Here is a 19,814-nt window from a genome sequence, read left to right on the forward strand (position 1 = left end):
TGGTTTCATCAGGCAGCACAGTTTGTAATCTTTGCTGCTACAAGGTCTGTAAGCTTTGATTCACACAATTGGTAGAAACATGTTTGGGGGGGAAAACGACATGAAAATCATCTGTGATGTGATGCATGATCAGCATACGGATGGCTGTAATGAATTTGATCTACTTCTGACATGAAGACACAACTGCTGGTATGTTTGTGGTTATTGGCTTGTGTTGACTCATGCTGGTCTCTGCTCCTGGATGAAGATGGCTCTTCCTACCATTTTCACCCATGAAGCTTCTTAGCTGAATATTTTTTCTTTTGGGCATCAGAAAGGAGTATTTTCTATTGTATTGCCAACTAGTGTAGAAGTACAAGAGCTTCACACGACTGTAGAGATCTCTAACATTTTGGCTTTCCGGCTGAGATCCTGGTTCATCACTCCAGTGTGTAGTAGAGCTGGTCCAGTGCCAGGCAGCAAGCTGGGCCTGAAAAGAAGTCCGAAATGCTCTAGGACAAAGTAATTTCAAAGAGGTACTGCTAGAAACTGCTAGAACGATGCTATTTACAGCTCTGTTTGGTTGATATCAAACAGATACACACAAGATCTGGGCCAAAGCAAGGCAGAACAAAGACTCTTAGAAACAAGAAGAGGTTCAAACATCTGCTGTAGACAGCTGCCTTGCATCAATCTGGAAGGGCAGGCAAGAAAACTTACTGCTTCATGGACGGTTTATGTCTTTGTGGACATCAGTTATGACAAAATGGAGAGCTGAGACCACAACTCCCGGTGGCAAGACCATATGTGCTTTTCTGGACCTTGTGCACCCTGTAATCCTTAGAATTTCCTGCATCAAGCAAACTCATCTCTTAAATCATCTTTGCCTTCTGGTTGCTGAAATGCTTCTGTTAAGAGGCTTGTCTGAAACACAAGACACCTTTCCCATCTACCTGCCCCGTGGCTTTCAGGACCAGCACTGTCAAAGGAGGTGTAGAACAACCTGTTGCAAACTCCTGGCCTGGTGCTATTGTGGAGCCTTAGTAAGACGCCCCAAATACAGTATGCTTGGAGTTACTGATTACTACTGTATCTTAAGAATCATTAACAAGCAACATATATTGGTACCATTTAGTTGCTTTCTGAACAGATACTAACAGCACAAAGGTCAATGGAAGAAAAAACATACACTGATTTTGAAGCTATAGAAGATGATTTAACAACTCACTGTTGGCCAAAAGGCAGGGGTTTCTCCCAAACTTTTTACTCTGAACCAGCTGTGCTACTGATCAAATATTGCACAAACTAATTCATTAACCTCAGGGGAGAGGGAATGAGATTTGAGCACTTCATAAAGGTTTTAATGAGCACCATGGGCAGCACAAGAGAAGGGGTTTGGGATGCTGGAGTATAGGGAGCAATAGCTGCAAATACTTGTAACTGCTCGGAAGGGTAAGCTGGGGTGAGGGGGGGCTCATTACTTGTAGAAACAATGAGTTCTCACTCATCAAGTTCAAATCTTTTATAGGAAAAGACATTTGCTCCTTGCAGGAAGTGAAAAAGTGCTTGTGTGATTAGCAATGGCCAGCGTTTGACTTGCATTTAACTAAAGCAAATTAGCCTCAGGGAGATTTAGATTACTAGAACTGTATGGAAGTTTCTAAATAGAGAGGACAGTGGAATACAGTAGAAAAGCTCCTGTTAGGTCATCTGGTTAAAACCAGAAACTTTTTTGATTTAGTGAAGGCAATTTCAAGAGACAGAAGAATGTTTGCCCCTTCCTCCTGCTTTTTTTGTTTGCAAAGTTGATTTTAAGGCAGCGAAGTAACTGAACGGTCCTCCCCAGAGGACAGGATGGATTTATGAGCAAAGACACAGACAGGGCACAAAGCAATTCACCAGCAGAGCACCACAGCAGAAGCTCATGCAAAGCTGAAGCACAACGAGGAGAGCGAGATGTCTCTCAGCAGCCCTCGTAGCCAGGAAAGCTCTCAGCCGCGCAGCAGGATGCTGGACAGCACCTCTGAACCTCAGCAGTCTTCAGAGCGCGGAACGCCTCTCCTGCGGGCAACACAGAGAAAGGTTCCAACCACAGCACTTCCCACAGAGCAAATCATCCCCTCTGCCCTTGGAGGCACTCGAGCAAAGGCTCGGCAGCTGAACTGGTTTGTTTATAATCCACTGCTTGGACCTTCCCAGGCTTTTACCCATTTCAAACACACTGCACAGCTGCAGCGAGTCAGAGCTTGACCCTGCTGGCATTCAGTTCAAAGGCAGCTCCAGGCACAGGCCAGGTCTCTTTGTGGACACGTCTACAGCTGGTTTTCTGGTGGGTTCTGGATATCCCACAGTCTGGATCCTCCCTTCTAGGGAATCTTTGGGGAATCTTTTCTGTTTCCTTTTTTTTTTTACCCTGTGTAGAGGTACGTACCACACCTGAACACTCTCTGGGCCCGGACTTGGCGAATGGCAGCCATGGCTGGCAGTTCTTCAGACACCGTGATCTCACCTACGGGTGATGCCAAATGCTGCACAGAAGATTGTGTAGATGTTAAAGACAACATCACAGACACCATCCTCTCCTTCAATGGGATATTAAAAAAAACACGGCCATTTCACACCCAGAAAGTGAGTGAGTGCACCCAATAGAACACCCCTTGTCCATAAAACAGCAGCCTGCAATGTAAAGACAAAAAAAAAAGTGTACGCAAATGCAGAGAAGTGGGATCACAAAACCATGAATTTAAGCCCTGATCAGTTCAGAAAATACAATTGTCCTAATACAAACTTAAACTACTCCATAGTCCATTGTAGCTGCGATGATAAGAAAGTATTCTTCAATCCTGCTGCCTCACCAGTGACCCTGCAGCTTTTGTGGGGGGCCAACCAATTCACAGATTTGGGAAGAAAAAGATGCATCCTACTTGGGAATTTTTGAATAAGTAAAAAGTAAATGGGTCAACTGAAGTATATTGCTTTTCTGGAAGAGCTCTTCCCACCGGACTTCCTATTCCCAGGGAAGCAGGGATGGTTTTAAACAATGTTCCTGGCTCAGGTTAATCAGTCCCAACTGAAAAGGACCCACAGGTAGCTCTGAATACCTTCCCTGCACAGCTCCTCAGAGGGCCAGGAAGAGAGCAGCTGCTTGAGGTTGTGCCAGCTTTTAGATAAATCATCTATTAAAAATTACTATTGCTGCTACACGAGCAGGACACTTCCATTAGGAAGGAAATCGCAACAAAGGGGACTCTGTGACTCCATCCCCAGTCCAACAGTTAAGGTGCAGCCTTGTCAAAGCACTTTCTATGTCAAAGCCTCCACTTCGCTTCCTGCCCTCTCAGAGGGATCAGCTCCAGTCACCTAATTCCAGTAACGCGGCACTGCGCGACCCCATGGTGTAACAAATTGTAGCACAGGAGGCCTTAAAAACTGTAGGAACTGCAAGTCTCTTCAACCATATTTCTTCCAGGTTTCTTTCACTGCAGTTCAGGTTTAGTACCATAAACTGTGAAGGAAGAAATTGTTTTTAATGGATATTCTGTTAGCCCAGTAGAGCGCACACATCTCCCTGGACCACAAAGAGGGACGTTTTTCTTCAGAGAAAAACTTCCTACATCAACCTGTTTCCACACAGGTGCCATCTTTTACTTTTCCCACTTTCTCTGCAGCTTCAACTGCAACAGAGTTTGCTCCCTAAGCATGATTGTCATTTACTTTCAGAGAAAGCCTCAAGGGAATGGTTGTGCACAGGACTACCTACCCCAAAGTACACTCTTATTTTGGAAGAACACACAGCTTAATATCAGACAGCAGAGGGGTTTTGTTTGTTGGAGTAAACATCTACTGAACAGAAAGGAAGAGACCGAATAGTTTATTTGAGATTTTGCAGGCCATAACATGACAAGACGAATGTGGCTTATGTTGGCCAAAGCGCGCGGTGTTCAGCGCCGCTTTACCCCGCCTGGCGTTGCCGCTCGCGGCAGCTTAGTCATCATCCTTCAGCTTCTTGATCTTGTGCTTGTGGCGCTCGATCTCTTTCTGCAGGCGCTCGATCTCCTTCTTGTGATGGTCGATCTCCTCCTCGTGGTGCTTCCTCAGGGAAGCCAGTTGCTCCGCTCCTTCTCCCTGAGGGAAGCCGGGCCTCAGGGGCGGGATGGGCCGGGGAGGCCGCGGGGGACGGGACGGGACGGGACGGGGCTGGGTTTACAAGGCGGGAGCGAAGGCGGCCGCGGGCGGGATGGCCGCCGCGGGCCGGCCCGGGGGAGGCCTCTTACCTGAAGTACCGCTCCTCCTCGGCCGCCTGCTTCTTCCCGAAGGCGCCGCCGGCCTCGCGGATGGCGCCGCCGCCGCCACCGCCCTTACCGGCGCCTTTGCCCAACTCGCCGAGCTGCGAGGGGAGGAGAGAGGCGGTGAGAGGGGGCACGCGGGGAGGCTCCCCCCCTCCCGCGCAGCGGCCCCGCGCGCACCTGGTCGGCGCCCGAGCCCGAACTCCAGGCGCGCTGCGACCGCTGCTGCTGCTGCGCCACGAGGGCGCCGCGGAGGCCGCCCCGGAGCGCGACCGCCGCCGCTGCCGCCATTGCCGCGCTGCCCTTGCGCGGACGCGCCCGCCCCGCCGCGCAGGCCCCGCCCCGCCCCGCCGCGCAGGCTCCGCCCCGCCCCCCGCGCAGGCCCCGCCCCGCTCCGCCGCGCAGGCTCCGCCCCGCCGCGCAGGCCCCGCCCCGCCCCGCCGCGCAGGCTCCGCCCCGCCCCCGCCGCGCAGGCCCCGCCCCGCCCCCGCGCAGGCTCCGCCCCGCCCCCGCCGCGCAGGCTCCGCCCCGCCGCGCAGGCTCCGCCCCGCCCCGCAGGCTCCGCCCCGCCCCCGCGCAGGCCCCGCCCCGCCGCGCAGCCGCAATAGGGAGCCGGGGAGGGCCTGTCGTCATGGCGCTGCGCGGCGGTCACGTGCCCGTGCCGCGCTCCGGCGTCGCGCTCACGTGGGTGCGCGCGGGGGGCGGTGCGTGCGGCGTCACGTGGCGGCAGCAATGGCGGCGGCGGCGGCGGGGCAGGGCGCGGGGGGCGCCGCCGAGGAGGCGTTTCTCACCTTCTACAGCGAGGTACCGCACCGGGGCCGGCACCGCGACCGGCACCAGCACCGGCCCGAGGCGCTTCCCCGCCTCCGCCCGGCCGCCTCCTTCCGCGCGCGGCAGCGTCTGCGGCCTCCTCGCTGGCGGCGGAGACTGGAGGGAGGGGGAGGAGCGGAACCGGGGGCGGGGGAAGGGTGTCGCCGCGGGGAGCGGGCGGTTCTGGTTCGTTTCTGGTTCGGTTCTGGTTCTGCCCCCGGCACCGCTGTGCCGCGGGGGAGCCGCTCCCGTGCCTCGCGGCACCGCTCGCGTTTTAGCGGGTGAACGACCGTCTCGGAGCGCTCCGGGCGCCCCTTCCTCCTCCCGCCTTCGCCCACTTAGCGCGGGCACCGCTCGGCTTCCTCCGAACCAGCCCGCGGCCCTTTATTTCATTAGATAAAGGCCAGCGCCGCGTCTAAATGCACAGTTCAGTTTGACTTTGTGCTGTAGAAAATGGGAGTAAACTGAAGCGAAAGGGGCGGCCTGTGGGGTGAAACCTGCATTTCTACTCGCTCTGGTGCGACTGAATGAGGTTAAGGGCCTGTCGCCAGTACTGAATTAAAAGCAGTAGTTTAAAAGGTACCTAAGAAGTCACGATGGTAGAAGTGAGGTTGGGGCAGGGGGAGGCATGCGCTTGGGCAGCCCATCGGAGTGACACAAAAGTGTTTTCTGACCTTTTGTGATTAAAAGGTAACGTTGAGGACACTGTCATGCTGCAGAAAAGGATGAAAAACATCCACTGCCCTGGCTCAAGTAGGGAAGCGTTGCTGAGTAGGCGACGGGCTTGGGATGAGCAGGAGGTTTTGTAACCTGTAGCGCAGGATAACGATGCGCGTTGCAGCAATCACTCGGGAAAGCAGCTAAGCTCACTGTGATGGTCAGTGAACGGAGGTTTCTTTTATTCTTCAGGTGAAGCAAATTGAAAAACGAGACTCTGTTTTAACATCAAAAAACCAAATTGACAGGCTTACCCGACCTGGATCTTCCTATTTCAACCTGAACCCCTTTGAGGTTAGTCTGAGCATCTTATTCTTCCTTTTGACTTGGTTACAGCAACTTCCTGCTTTAGCAGGTATTTGTTTCAGTAAAAAGACTGAACATTCGAAAGAAAAAAAAAGTCTCCAGATGCAGATTACTACAATCAAGGCTTAGAGAATACAGAGGAATAGAGTACGCTTGTTTTGCTGGCTGTGGCAGAAGCAGAATTTTTTGGGCAAGCTTTCCTCGTGCAACAGCACAGAAAGATTTTGGCAGATAAATGCCTAGCACTTTTTGAAAGGAAACGTTAACGGCTCCAGGTGACATCATGCTTGCCAGGTTCTGTTCCCAACACTCTTGGCTCAGTATTTTGGATATTTGTGTGTAATGCATTGAATGAGAAAGATCTTTAAAGAGTCACAGGAAAACAGATGGTTCCTTTCTGTTTTATTGGGGCTTCACTCCAGTTGCAATCAGATAAAGTCTGAATACAGATTTATACCAACAAAATCTATATAAATCAGGATAGAGTCGTAAATAGAAATGCTGAAGAAGAGCAGTACATAAAACAGAATCTGACATTCCACTGGAGCTGTTTTTTCATATGGGTATTTCATATATATATATATACATATATATATGTATGTTTATATATATATATAATCCTGTTCAGCTGCCTCTTTGTATCCTCAGATGTTCAGCTTTCCGTAGCCCAACACAAGGCTGGTCAGCCCCTTCTGATCAGTCAGCACTTCCTTCTTGATATGTTCATTTATGCAGAGAATCTTATTGCCTTGGAGAGGCAAGAGAGCCCTTTAAAAGTAGTCAGTTCCTCCCCTGAAAGGCGTTTGGTGTTCTGTTGTTTTGTGGGGTTTTGTCTTTTTGTTTTTTCTTGTAGATTATTAGTGTCAGACCAAATGCATCTGCATTGAGTTAGCTCAGTGCAGGTGTATGTAGGTCAGACATTAATAATTTCTTGTTCTTTAGTGTTGATTCAGTAAATTAATTCATAAAAGAGTTCTTAAACTTTGCCACATCCCTATCACTACCTAGACTAGTGGGTTCATTCATGGAAAGCAACCAGTAAAACTCTCATTCTACTTTTAACAATAACAAAAAACAATAGCATTCTACTTTTAACAACAATGTTCCAGGGACCTTTCCATACCTGAGTTTTGCATAGGCAGCTGCCATCCCTAAATAGTTGCCTTAGGTCTAAACCTTCAACCAGATCTACAGAAATGGAAGCAGAGTGGGGGTTGGCTTTGAGATGCTGTTGGATGATTCATAAATGAGAACTTGGAGCAAGAAACACACTATTTTGTAAAAACATATTCATTTTGTTGTTTTAAGGGAAGACAGGAGAGCTTTAGCAGTCCCAAGCATGGTGTCCTCTGGAAATTTTCTGTGTCAGTACATGAAAATTTGTATCCTGAAGCAACTTCCTGATGGTGGGAAGCTCTCTGACTTTGTGTCTACAAACTGAGCGTTCAGGGCTTGCTCCTGAAAAATGGAGCCTGTCCTCAAATTTGCTCTGTTGTCGTGGTCTCTTTTAGGTTCTGCAGATGGATCCTGAAGCCACAGATGAAGAGATAAAGAAAAGGTTCCGGCAGGTACTTGGCTTTTGCACTGGAAGCCTTTGGAGGGAGAGCAGAAGCTCAGTAAAGACTAGGCAGTTGTGTTTGCAAACAAGCAAAACAGTGATGGAGCTGTGTTTGGAGAGAGACTTTAGTTTTTAAGAAGAAATACATAGAACAATCTCTGTACCAACCCTGTGAGAGCTGCAGGAGTGTTTCTGATCCACTCATGGTGGGCTGCTTTGCCTATAAAGTATGTGACCATGCCAGTACAAATTGATATCCCCTGTGTAATCATTGTTGAATGAACTATATTAGCCTAAAGAAAAGGTGAAAATCTATCAGAAATTAAAGTCTCAAACGAAAGTTTGACTCAAATATATGGACCACATTTCAGAAATAGATTTTCTGTGAAATTTCTTCAATATTTTCAGTGCATGTTCTTTGTTGCTGGGTTACCTGTGACAGCAGCAGCCCTCTGCTCACTGACTCCTGCATTATTCTGTAGCTATTTCAATGTAGTAACTCTGAGTGATCTGCACGGGGGGAAAAAGAGAGTCTTGTCAGTGCATCCAGCAAAGAAATGCAGTGTAAAGAGAGTTGCAGAGTCCTACAAGAACTGGCTTTAAACGGAGAACTGTGCTGGCTGTCTCATGGTGACAGCTCAATGTTCCTAGTGAGTTGATTGTGTGGTGCAGGTTGTAGGAGCAGTGGGATAACTTTTTAGTCCTTTATTGACTTTTAATTTCTGCAAATAATAAATTGGGCTTCAGGGCGGTAGATTAAGTTCTGAAGACAGTAAGATGAAATAAAGTGTGTATCAAAGAAACCAAATACCTAAATATAGAAGGTGAAACAGCTGAAAAAAGAAAAAGATACTGGCTGAAACTGAGCACTGAGTAAATCAGGTAAACATCAGTCAGGGCTGATCTTTCTAGATTTGTTTCTACTTAAGACTGAGGATGCACAATGGTTTAATGGACTAATAGTTTCATATCAGCCCTAGACTACTGCATTTCAAAGCTGTTTTTGTTCCGTGGATCCGAAGTTATGGCTTTTCTCAGACAGTGTGTTCGTAGCTGCAGTTGTACTTGATTTTTCTCCATAAAGTCTTTGCTGAGCCGAATGTCGTCAGCTTCCTTGCCTGTTTGCAATGGAGTGTGATCCCTTAAGATTCCTTCTGCCTGTGACTATTTGCCTCCTCTCATAGAAATCTCTGGAATATTATTTATCTTTTAGAATGGTCTTGGTAGCAAGATCCTTTCTCTTGCAGTTGTCAATATTGGTACATCCTGACAAAAATCAAGATGATGCGGATAGAGCCCAGAAGGCCTTCGAAGGTAACGCTCTCACACCTCTTTATGGGCTGCTGTGTGATAGTGGTTGCTCTGGTGTGTTTCTGTAGCAGGTTTAAATGATTTATTAGAGCTGGAGGCCCCGACTGTGAAGCTGTTTCAGGAGAGTGGGGTGACGTTTCAGCAGCAGAATGTCACTAGGTGGCAGCAATGACATTGTTAGAGCGCGTGGGGTTAAACTTGTCCCATAATGTGTATCGATTGTTCAAGACAAGCTCTTTAATTCATGCATTAGATTTGATTCAAAGACTACAGGCCAGCAAATGTTTTGGTTTGCACTTTGTTACTGCTGGGAGTCCTGCAGCTTAAACCTTCCTCATGGCTTTGTAACTTTTAACTGTCATTTTCACCCTACCAACTGCAGAAGGATGCCTGATGGTCTGGCTTTACTGAACTGTGAATCTCATCTGAATAATCAGGTTATTGCTTGCCTAAATATATTCAAAATAATAATAAAAGCTCTAGGAAGCGAATTTCAGGTGGTTACAAAGAACAGTCTTGCAGTGCTCTTTAAATATGACTGCTGATGCTATTAATGTTCATGCTTTTCATTAGCTGTAGATAAAGCCTACAAGTTGCTACTAGATCAAGAGCAAAAGAAGAGGGCCTTGGATGTGATACAAGCAGGAAAAGAATATGTGGAACATACTGTAAGTACTCCATATGAATTCCCAGATGTGGGATGAATGGGTCATCGGTCCTGTGTAATATGCTTTTATTTTTACATATGCTGTATTTTTAGTTCATTAAAACAAGGCTGTGCAATTGGACTGTGAGCCTTTATGCAAGATCACTGCTGAACTCAGTGCAGGATAATTCATTAAAATTCAGCATTGCAGTAATTATGTTAGACCATATGATTCAACCTAACTGTTTCTTTTGAATCTGTGAATGAGTGATGCAGATCAAATGTGTGTAGGTGGAAGAATATAGGTGGTGACAGTGAGAGACTGGGAAATTTGGGAGAAAATGCCCTATAAGATAGGGAAGGCAGCAAGGATTACACTAGCCAAGAAGTTAGCTGAGTGATATGAGCAGACTAAAACACAGTAACTTTGATAAATAAAATGATGTGGGAGAACGTGGATACTCTAAACCTAAGACCACTTTGTGTTTTGCTGGATGTTGTTAGTTTTTCGAATATTCCAAAGCAAACTGAACTTCTTTCTGGTTTGGATGTTGCATATTGGATATAAATATATCCTTTTTAAAATAAACAAGCAAACAAATGCAGATTCAAACCACAGGGATTGTGCTACTGGTATAGCACCTAATACAGCATTTTTTTGTTATTAGGGGTCAGGTACAAGTGGTGTTGTATGTAGAAGGGCCAGGTGTTTTGGATCTAGACTAAATCAATATCTTGCTGTCATCTTTAGCTCTTACACAGTGAAGTAAGAATGCAGAGATACTGAGGTACTATGTTGTAAGCCATGTAAAACTTTGAGGACTCTTCTGTTTTCTAGGTGAAAGAAAAAAAGAAGCAATTGAAGAAGGATGGAAAACCTCCCATTGTAGAAGAGGATGATCCTGAAGTTGTAAGTTGCCTGCTGTTCAAAGAGGCTGGGAGTTGCACAACAGTCTGCAGAATGTTTCAAGAATTGGGAATCAAGGCCAATCAAAAAAAAAAAAACTATCAATTTGCTATAATGTTGTAGGTCTTGTGACCTGCTGAAAAACAAATCCTGCAAAGTCATTGTGGGAGTGTTGAGTTGGATAATACTCATGTGTTTTAGAAAGTAGTTTACTGCAAAATAAATTCATCATGAGATGCTGTGCATCAAAGTATTCAAATTCTTTTCATGGAGCAAGTTTTTACTTCTGGTGCATCATGCTCTTTTTTGAGTCTTTTTTTTTTTTTTTTTTCTCTGCAACTGTACTTGAGTGCTTGGAATTGCAGCATATTTTTTTGTTTCTGCCAGCAACAGCATGTACATAACTCAGAGCAGCTTGTGCAATGTATTTTCTTACTGCCTTTCTGTAATAAGACCTGTGCAGGATAGTTTTCTTTTACAGAGTTTGATTTGTGCTTTTCTGCAACAAATCATTTACTCAAAAAGGCATGACGTAAGAGGAGTTCTTTCCCAGTTCCTAGTCAAGTGATACTAGGTTAGGTGAGTCTCAAACACTGACATTCTTAGGCTTAATGGCTCACCCTTTTCCTGTAAAGCATATTTTTCTCTTGGCAGTCTTTTTTTTCCACTGATTTTTACAAGTCCCTTGATATTCTGTATCAAAGTTTGTTTTTAATTATACTCATATTTTCCACTAGATACGTAGTTCTAGATTGCTACAGCATCAAGAAGATCTGCTGGAAATTCATCATCTAAACAGCAGCTGTTTGTCTTTTTTGTATTGAGTCAAGTATTGTAATGGTGCAAGACTCAACAGAAGGATAAGAGAGCTTGAACTAAAAGTTTATGCACAGATCTGTGACTAGCAGATGGAATGAGCCTTTAGCAGTGTAATATGCAGTTGTTTCTAACCCAAAATTTATTCAGCAGTGTTTTATAACATTTCCTATGCCTCTCCTACTTGCTACTTTCAAGGTGGAGTGTGGGATTATGTGGGCATACGTATTCTTTATGCTCTTTTATTCTCACATAAAAGAGACTTCTCTTAACTGTGTTAATGTGCATTATTTTGAGACCAGATTTGTATTTTGCAGTTCAAACAGGCTGTGTACAAACAGACCATGAAGCTGTTTGCTGAACTGGAAATTAAGAGGAAAGAAAGAGAAGCTAAAGAAATGCATGAAAGGTATGAGCAGCATTTTGTGCAGGTCAGGCTCTCCGTCACCCCTCCTGTTTCCTCAGAGAAGGTTAAAAATCACAGCATTATAGAAAAGTCGAAGTTGAAAAGGACCCCCTGTAGATCGTCTGGTCCAACCTTCTGCTGAAAGCAGAGCCTTGGTTTAGGGTATTAAGATCCTTATCAAGCTGAGCCTGCCTCTCTTCAGTGAGGTAGATGCCACCACTTCTCTGGGCAGCCCTATTGGCTGCAGAGCTCTGTCTCTGGGAAATGCTTATTGGAAATCTATTTTGGAATCGTATCATATTGGAAATTTATTACCTTGGATGATAAATTTATTAACCTCAAAATGTGCGCTCTCAACAATTTTAGCAACTTGTCACTTCAGAGGCTGAGACCATGACAAAGGCATCCTGCACAAGAAAAGCTGCCTCACTGATCTCATATACAGGTCCTAACAACCTTTGCTCACTGCTCACCTCAATTTAAAGTAAAATCCTATTTTTTGTGTTGCCTGAGCGTGTACATATCTCTTCTGACAAGCACTTTTATCTGCCAGGCAATCAAAAGAGCTATCTGGGCTGCTCTGAGAGCATTACATGTTTCTTTAATGTAGATGTTTGTGGGTTCATAACTTCTTTGTGATCTGCCTTCCAGGAAGCGGCAGAGGGAAGAGGAAATTGAGGCGCAGGAGAAAGCTAAACGAGAGCGAGAATGGCAGAAGAATTTTGAGGTAATCAGCAGCTTAGCTGGATTCCACTGACAGGAGGTGCCTCGGCAATTCTCAGCCGTGCTGTAGAGAATAGTCCTGAAGAAAAGAGAGGCTTCCTGTCTGGAGGTGCTATAATAATATAACTTAAATAGAAATGTAGTAAAAGATCTCAGGAAGCCACTTCCACCCCATGTTTGAGGTTCGCTATCCAGCAAAGGTGCAATCCCGTGGCAGGAAATTACCTGGGAGGGTTGCAGAAAAGTTAATGACACTGTGGAGGCCCTCATGGAAAGAAGCAGCTTTGTTGGTGTGTGAGGACACGTGAGGAGACATCTCAAGCAGATAACAACGGAGCAACCAGAATCCACTGAGCTATTGAAGTGCTTGTGTTTCCCCAGCCATTTCTAGGCAGCTAAACCACTGCACTTGCAAGGTTCTTGTCCAGCCTTGTCAGTGACCATTTAATCTGTGAGAAGATCGTATCAAAGCTAGGTGTTAATGTTGAAAATAGGTCGTATGGATACATAAGAAAAGAAAACTTACTGATGCTAGTGACTGTGACAGAGAGAGGATGACAAATAGCTCATGAATTCTTAGTTACTCCTGTCTGTGGGTGGTTCTTGTTTGTGAGAATGAGAATTCTGAGTCAGAATAGCTTTTTGTCTGTCCCAGTTAAAAACAAAACCCTATTCCCTTGAGGTACTCAGGATGTACCTCTGCACAGATCTTCTGTGGTTCCTTGCTCCTGTTTCAGCTGGTCTCTGTGAGTGTGGATCACATGCTTCAGAGTGGATTTCCCCTGGACTTGTTCTGTCCTGATGTCTGACCCTTCAGCCTCTAGGAAGGGCACGTGGGCTCAATTGCAGAATCCTGTTCTTTCAGGAAGGGTTTCTGCTACTCCCATGATAGATGAGGGAGAAAAGAGTGAGAAAAGACATTTTCTTACTGTGTCTTAGTGTCAAGAAGCAAGACAGCAGTACGCTTCCTTTCTCATATTTCTCCCTGCCTTCAGGCTGCAGCACAAAGAGGTGTCACAAAGATGTGATGCAGAGTTAAGGAAAGGGCAAGTTCTAGCCTAGCAGAACAGAGGGTTCAGTAGGCTATAGTCAGGACTGCACCTCAGAAGCAACCACCTTGGGGAACAAGAAAATACTGCTTAGGCTGGATCTGTAAGCTCAGTTGTACCTCCACTGCTCTGGCACTTGGTGCCGTCTGCGTGTCCTGGCTGCCAGGGAGCTCCTGCATCCTGGGTAAGCAGCAGATTGCTACTGATCTCTTGAAAATGGCCCACAGAGCCTGTTCTCTGACTCTAGCCCTTGTCAACCCTCCCCTTCCTCTCTGTCCCCAGGAAAGTCGGGATGGTCGTGTGGACAGCTGGAGGAATTTCCAGGCAAATACAAAGGGGAAGAAAGAAAAGAAAAACAGGACCTTCCTGAGGCCTCCCAAAGTAAAAATGGAGCAGCGTGAATGATCCTGGCAGCACTGCCCAAGTGCAGCTCCTCAGTCCCCTCCCTGCTTTTAAGGACTCATTGGCACCTAGAGTAAGAATAGCTTTTTAGTAGACTGTTTGTTTCCAGTACAATTAATTATTGGTCAAAGTATTTTTTGTACTCTGTCCATTTGAACTAGGGCCATAGTATGACCTTGGCCAGGAACCCGCTATGCATAGAGCACTTGGCTTAGGAGGGTCTGCCGTTATTGCTGTCCTGTTTGTCTGCTGCCCTGTAACTCGATGTTTTGTACTTCACAGATTGTGCTGTTTTACCTCTTTCATTTCTAGTTTGAGAGCTGAACAAAATGTCTGAAATGCATCAGTGCTTTTTCCAGGCGTCGTTTTTCTCAGCAAGTCCAGCTTTGGAAAGGTCCAGGCTGGCTCTGGGAAGCTGCTTCCAGCACCGTGCAGTGCAGCTGACCTGCAGTGAAACAGGCTGCAGCTCCTCACTGAGCTCAGTGGTGCTTGGAAGACACCACCCCTACTCCCATCCCTGAGATCCGAGTTCCAAACTAAAATCCCAGCTCTCAGGCTTAGAGTTCTGTTAATCTCAGACGAGCTGGTCATTCCTGTAAAGAAAAAGTAACTTCTCTTGATTAATAGCTAGTTGCAATGGTCTGTATGTAAAATAAATTTTTACCCAAGTTATTGGGTTCTTGCTTAGAATTCTTCAAAGATGCAACTGTAAGGGTGTGAGTTGGGTGCATGGTGCTGAGAGGTGATCACTGCTCAGCAGGAATGTTTTCCCTGGGAAGGGCCTGCTGGTATTTCAAAATTCTTTCCTGACTTGAATTTCAAATGAGAGCCCTGCAGGTAGGTACCAGGGAGAGGACATCTGCCTGAGTGGGTGCAGGAGTGTCAGCCAGTTGAATCTTGCCTTTGATATTGTGTTTTGGGGGAGTGTGAAAGGGATTGGGAGGACTTGGACACCTACGAGGAAGAGAGACTCCTCAAAGCTGTGGGATGATCTTAAGCTCAGGAGTTCTTATATATACATATATATATAGAGAGAGAGAGAGAGAAATCTTTGAATGTGTATTATATATGCAGGAGATTATCAACCATTTGAAGGGGTTCAAAATGACATGTACTAAAAATTCACATGTTCCTGGCAGATTCCTCTGGAGACCTTACCCCAAACTCATGCCTTCTGTCATGACGGCAGTCCCCATACCTGGGTGCTGTGGGAGCTGCCTCCGCAGAGATGCTGCTTTCCACTCAGGTGCCTCAGTGTCTGCTCACCCATGAGACTGACCCTTCACATCTTTTCTGTACAGGTTTTGTTTTGCAGGTAGCTCAAGGATGAGTCCTGGGAAAACTTGAGATGTTTCTAAGATGTGGTTAAGCTCCTGATTCTGCTTCTCAGCAATGTTTAGTGTGACAATCTTAGCAATGGAGAGGCTGCTTCTAGCACTTCTGCACTGCTCATCACTTGCTCTAGGAAAGCTCACCCTGTGGCTGAAGCTACTGAATGTCGCTCGTTTGGGCTTCTGCACTTTGAGTCATTTTTTCCACAGAGGTACAACGTGCCTGAGGAAGCAAAAAGTGTAGCTTGCACCAATACTGCTCCATTGTGAATTCAGCTGCCCCTATTTCTTCCTGTCCTGTCTCTGACATGTTTACACGGTGAAAACCTCACTTATTTCCTCATCGTACCTGCTCAATCCAATCCCTTGAAGCTTCCCATCTTCAGCAACAGCAATACCTGTCGCTTTGCTACATGTTTTTCTACCCTGCTGCAGGGAACCTGGGAGGGCGATTTTGGTCCCTGCATTCAGGCTTTGTGGAAGGAAACTTCCTCCCTGTAGGTGGAAGTAGGAAAATGTGTAGCCTGGATCCCCGCAGCTGGTGCAGGCCCTGCTGCTGGGCTGAATGAAGCGTTGCTTATCTTCAGAGAGATGGTAAGGGCTAAAATACCTCATATCTCTAGGACTCCCTCTTTCCAAGATGTTCTTGGGTCAGTGGTCCTTGAAGACAAGAGTACTTTGGCCTTGATATGCCAGACAAGAAAATACATTGGTAGATTTTTTTTTTTTCTGCCTTTGGGGAAGAGACAAAGTATCAAATAACAATTGACTTCAGTTGGCTTTAATTTTCTGTGAAATAGCCTGTCCTCTGCAGAATATACATTGAGGCCTTTTCAAGAGCAGCATAATCCTGAAGTTGAAAGGGAAACTGCAGCAGGAATCCACTCCCTTGAGGTTTAAAGGGGACAGGATTTGGGCCCTTCCCCTCTGGTGCTACTTTGTAGCCCAGGGGTGAGCTGGGAGGGTACCCTGAAACGTGTAGGTAGGTGTGAGTCTGGACTTCACCAAATGCAGATCAGATACTCTAGATTTGACTAGATAGAAAAAGTATTTTTGGTAAAAAGTAAAATGGGATAGTCTGTATGATAAGATAGAAAGGAAATTCATTCCTGATAAGACATGAACCACTTGTGTTATGTAACATTTATCTTAGTTCTATGAAGACAGTGATGAACTCTAAATTAAATGCTTCTTCTCAGGAACCATCTCTTAGCCACTTGGGCACGGAGGTGACTAAAAACATGAAGTACTGTTGTCAAAAACAGAGTGAAATGGAAAATAGTAAAGCCATGTGCGCATACCTTACAGTTTACATATCCGTCAATTTATATACATGCTTAACTGTATATCCTTTAAAAAGGATATAATGGTGCAGAAGAGAACCAGGACATCAAAAGCTGTGGACTTGCTTTCCCTCCATTCCTACACCTTATGGTTATGGGATAATATCAGCAAGAAATAAGTTGAAAAAAAAATACTCCTGCAGTGGATTATAAACTTAACACAGTTGAGTTTACTGAGGTCAGAAGTGTCTAATAATTTTTAATACATGTAAATGTTCACAGAATGAAATGCCTCCAAGCTATTTAAAGAATTCAACGCAAGGGCTGGCCGCGAAGGTCCCTGCCGCGCGCGGGGGATGCAGCGCTCTGTGCTCTGCTTGCTTCGCTCATCGCCTTCTGCGGGCGGCTGCCCTTGGTTAGGAGCATAACTACGGTTAGGGGAGATTAATTAGTGTAATGTTACAGGGAGAGACCAGAGATAACGGCCCAGCCCCTTCCTCTTCCTCCCGATGACAGTTCCTTTTGCTGCCTCTTTTCCCAGCAACTGAGAGCTTGGCCTTAGCACAGGAAGCTTCTCTCTTAAGAGTTGGGCTATTGCGTTTTTGTTATCTAGAATAAAAAAAGCTATCTCAACTTCCCTTTTCTCTTAAAAACTGCAGCGTGAGCTCTCTTAAAAGCCGCAACATAAACCTCTCCCTGCCCAGGGGCAGCAGCAGTGTGTTTAAAAACCCCCAAGCTGAAACGGGGTGCCACAGTCGTTTGTAACTGCATAGGTGGATTTTAAACCTCCTCATGTCTTTTATTTTATTTTATTTTTTTGGAGCTCCTGTTGGCCCTGCTCCTCCTGTGCTGCTGACTCTTCTGTTTGGAGCTCTATTTGCTCCCTGAAAGATGAGGCTCTTGCAGCCCTAGCAGGATGTCGTGCACAGACCGGGCAGAGCTGCTGCTTCTCGTGTCTTTTCCACCGTGATGTGGGCATCGCAGTGAGGAGCGTTTGCACCTTCCTTAGATCTAAGGTACAGCTGAGCTCTCTGGCTCTTCTACCAGAGCATCAGTGGCCTTTCTGTTAGCAGGCCAAGAGCATTAACGTTAATGCAAATCTTAATATTAATGATAAACTAAAGTGCTAAGTCCACTGCTTCAGAGCCACCATCATGTTCTCACCTGAGTAAACAAGGATTCAACCTGAAGAGAATTTGCATGATTTCTGTCAGCCGTGTTCTCGGGTCACGTCTAACTTCCACCCTTTTGGGTGCTCTTGATGCAGTTTATCTGCTCTCGGCCTCTCCTCTTGGGCTGTGCTCCAGGCTTGTGACCATTGCAGCATCTTTCTGCTGGTTCTTCTCCAGTTTTCCACGTCCCTTTGGAGTTGGACGTGCTATTTCAGGTACAGCATCAGCAGCGCCAAGCAGGGCTGATGTTAACTGTCCTCAGTCTGCTGGTCATGCTGCTCATAACGTAGCCTAGTTTGCCTTGTTTGCAATCAGATCGTGCTGCTATTGAGAAGGGCCTGTAGTTAAACTGGTTCAGCTTTGTGCATGGGTGAAGGCTTTTCGGTTTGGAAATGTGGAATCCTTGTGCATCTACGGGTTATGGTTATCCAGCCCTTTGGGGCTGTGTCTGCTCAGACACCTCCTGCTTCCTTCTCTGCAAACACTCATGTTGCCCCTTAGTGAAGAAAAACCAGCAGCGTTTCCTTGTGAAACACTGCACGGCCAAGAGAGAGTGGACGGACACATCCCCGACGGGCTGTTACGGTGCGAGTGACTCGCGGGCAAACGATTTCGTTGGTGCCGGGGCTGTGTGGGGAAATCCCACGTGAAACCTCAACCGTGGCACCAAGCCCAGGAGCAAATAGGTCCAGTGCGTGTCCTGCCTGTGCTTTGATCCCCAGCTGGTTAAATGCAAGCGGCTCGACGAGGAGGGTGAAGTTAAGGCTAAGTTAACTTAACTAAGAGCACAAAGTCAACATTACACTTCACAGGGTGAGGAATCTGGCTGCCACAGCCAGCGGGTGCTCCTGGCCGGCGTTCCCACGCGCTGGGCCTCGCGCGCCGATGCGCAGCCCTTGCTGTAGCGAGTCTGCAGCTCCCGGGGGCATCTGAACAAGCGCCTGCTCCTGTTTCGGCTCCTGGTGGCTGGAAAGAACCGGGAAACTGAATTGACAGCCCCGCGGGAAGCCGTGGTTGGCTCTCCATGCCCAGAGCTCGTGCAGGGCAGCAGTCTGGAGGCTGTGAAGCAAAGGATGATCTGGGAGTGTGACCAGCCCCAGGTAGCACGGGGCCTTCTCCGCAGCTTCCTCGTTGCCTGCCCATTCGAGGAAGGCAGGAGGGTCACAGGAATGGAATCGGGGTCGAGCCCCGGACTCCCCAGGGCTCGGCCTGGGCACGTCCAGCTAGTGTCGCAACCGCCAAGAGGGAAGTGACTCATTCACCTGAGAATGTAGCGCGCTCCTTCCCCGTCCATCCCTTTCCTCTCACTTCTCCCGGCAGATCCTCCTCCTGGACACACGCGCGGCAGGTTCGGCCGTGCCGGTGGCTCGGCTTCTTGGAGGGAGCCCGTGGACCGGGCTCTGCTGGGCCGGGTGCTCCATGCCCCTCAGGTAAGAGGATCCTTTCTGCTCCGTCTGCTCTCGCAGTGCTTCCTTCCCACCCGAGCCCTCAGGCTGCTTCTGCGTCCAAGCGTCTCGGGACTCAGCCCGCTGTGCACGTCCTGCCCTGACAGACCCTTGATTTCACACAGCTCCAGGGGTTTTGGGGCCACCTTTGCACTCCCTGTCTGGGAAGCCACATCTGCTCCTCTGCCTTCCCACCCTTCTGATTCAGAAGCTCCTGACGTGGAAGTCGCAGTCCTGACAGGCTGAAAAGGCTCCAGACAGAGCAAAGTTTCTTGGAAATGGGTGACAGGGTCATTACTTCAGAAATGTTTCTGTGCTCCTGCTTGGGCCTATGCTGGCAATTCCTAGGAGAGCATCCCTGCAGGCTGGGCCTCTCCAGCAAATGTCAGAGAGAGCAGAGGAGTCGCCAGCCGCCCGTCCCTCGCTCCCTCCAATTGACTCTTCCACCTGCTGGGAGCAAGCAGGGCTTCCCCCGTGCTGAGATTCGCAGAATCCCGGAATGGTTGAGGTTGGAAGGGACCTCTAGGGATCACCCGGTCCAGCCCCCTGCTCCAGCAGGGACACCAAGAGCAGGAGCACAGGGTGACATCCAGGCGGGTTGGAGATCTCCAGAGAAGGAGCCTCCACAGCCTCTCTGGGCAGCCTGTGCCAGGGCCCTGGCACCCTC

The 19,814-nt window shown here is 47.3% G+C and overlaps 2 protein-coding genes across 2 annotated transcripts; one reads left to right on the forward strand and one right to left on the reverse strand.

The window, feature by feature from the left end:
* Window positions 1-3,886: 3,886 nt before the first annotated feature.
* Window positions 3,887-4,582, reverse strand: ATP5IF1 (ATP synthase inhibitory factor subunit 1). The gene is given in 4 exon segments (XM_088531030.1): window positions 3,887-4,094; window positions 4,097-4,104; window positions 4,254-4,366; window positions 4,446-4,582. Coding segments are annotated over 4 exon segments (363 nt in total). The 5' UTR covers window positions 4,557-4,582; the 3' UTR covers window positions 3,887-3,963.
* A 354-nt stretch (window positions 4,583-4,936) lies between these two features.
* On the forward strand, window positions 4,937-14,588 carry DNAJC8 (DnaJ heat shock protein family (Hsp40) member C8). Its single transcript, XM_088531184.1, has 9 exons — window positions 4,937-5,069; window positions 5,985-6,086; window positions 7,610-7,666; window positions 8,904-8,970; window positions 9,541-9,635; window positions 10,452-10,523; window positions 11,654-11,745; window positions 12,394-12,469; window positions 13,797-14,588. The coding sequence occupies exons 1-9, from the start codon at window positions 4,998-5,000 to the stop codon at window positions 13,917-13,919; spliced, it is 756 nt and encodes a 251-aa protein (XP_088387310.1). The 5' UTR covers window positions 4,937-4,997; the 3' UTR covers window positions 13,920-14,588.
* Window positions 14,589-19,814: the final 5,226 nt, after the last annotated feature.

Source organism: Tinamus guttatus, unplaced genomic scaffold, assembly GCF_059628265.1.
Source record: "Tinamus guttatus ecotype Peru unplaced genomic scaffold, ASM5962826v1 Tinamus_guttatus_pri_ptg000397l, whole genome shotgun sequence".
Classification (NCBI taxonomy): Eukaryota; Metazoa; Chordata; class Aves; order Tinamiformes; family Tinamidae; genus Tinamus; species Tinamus guttatus.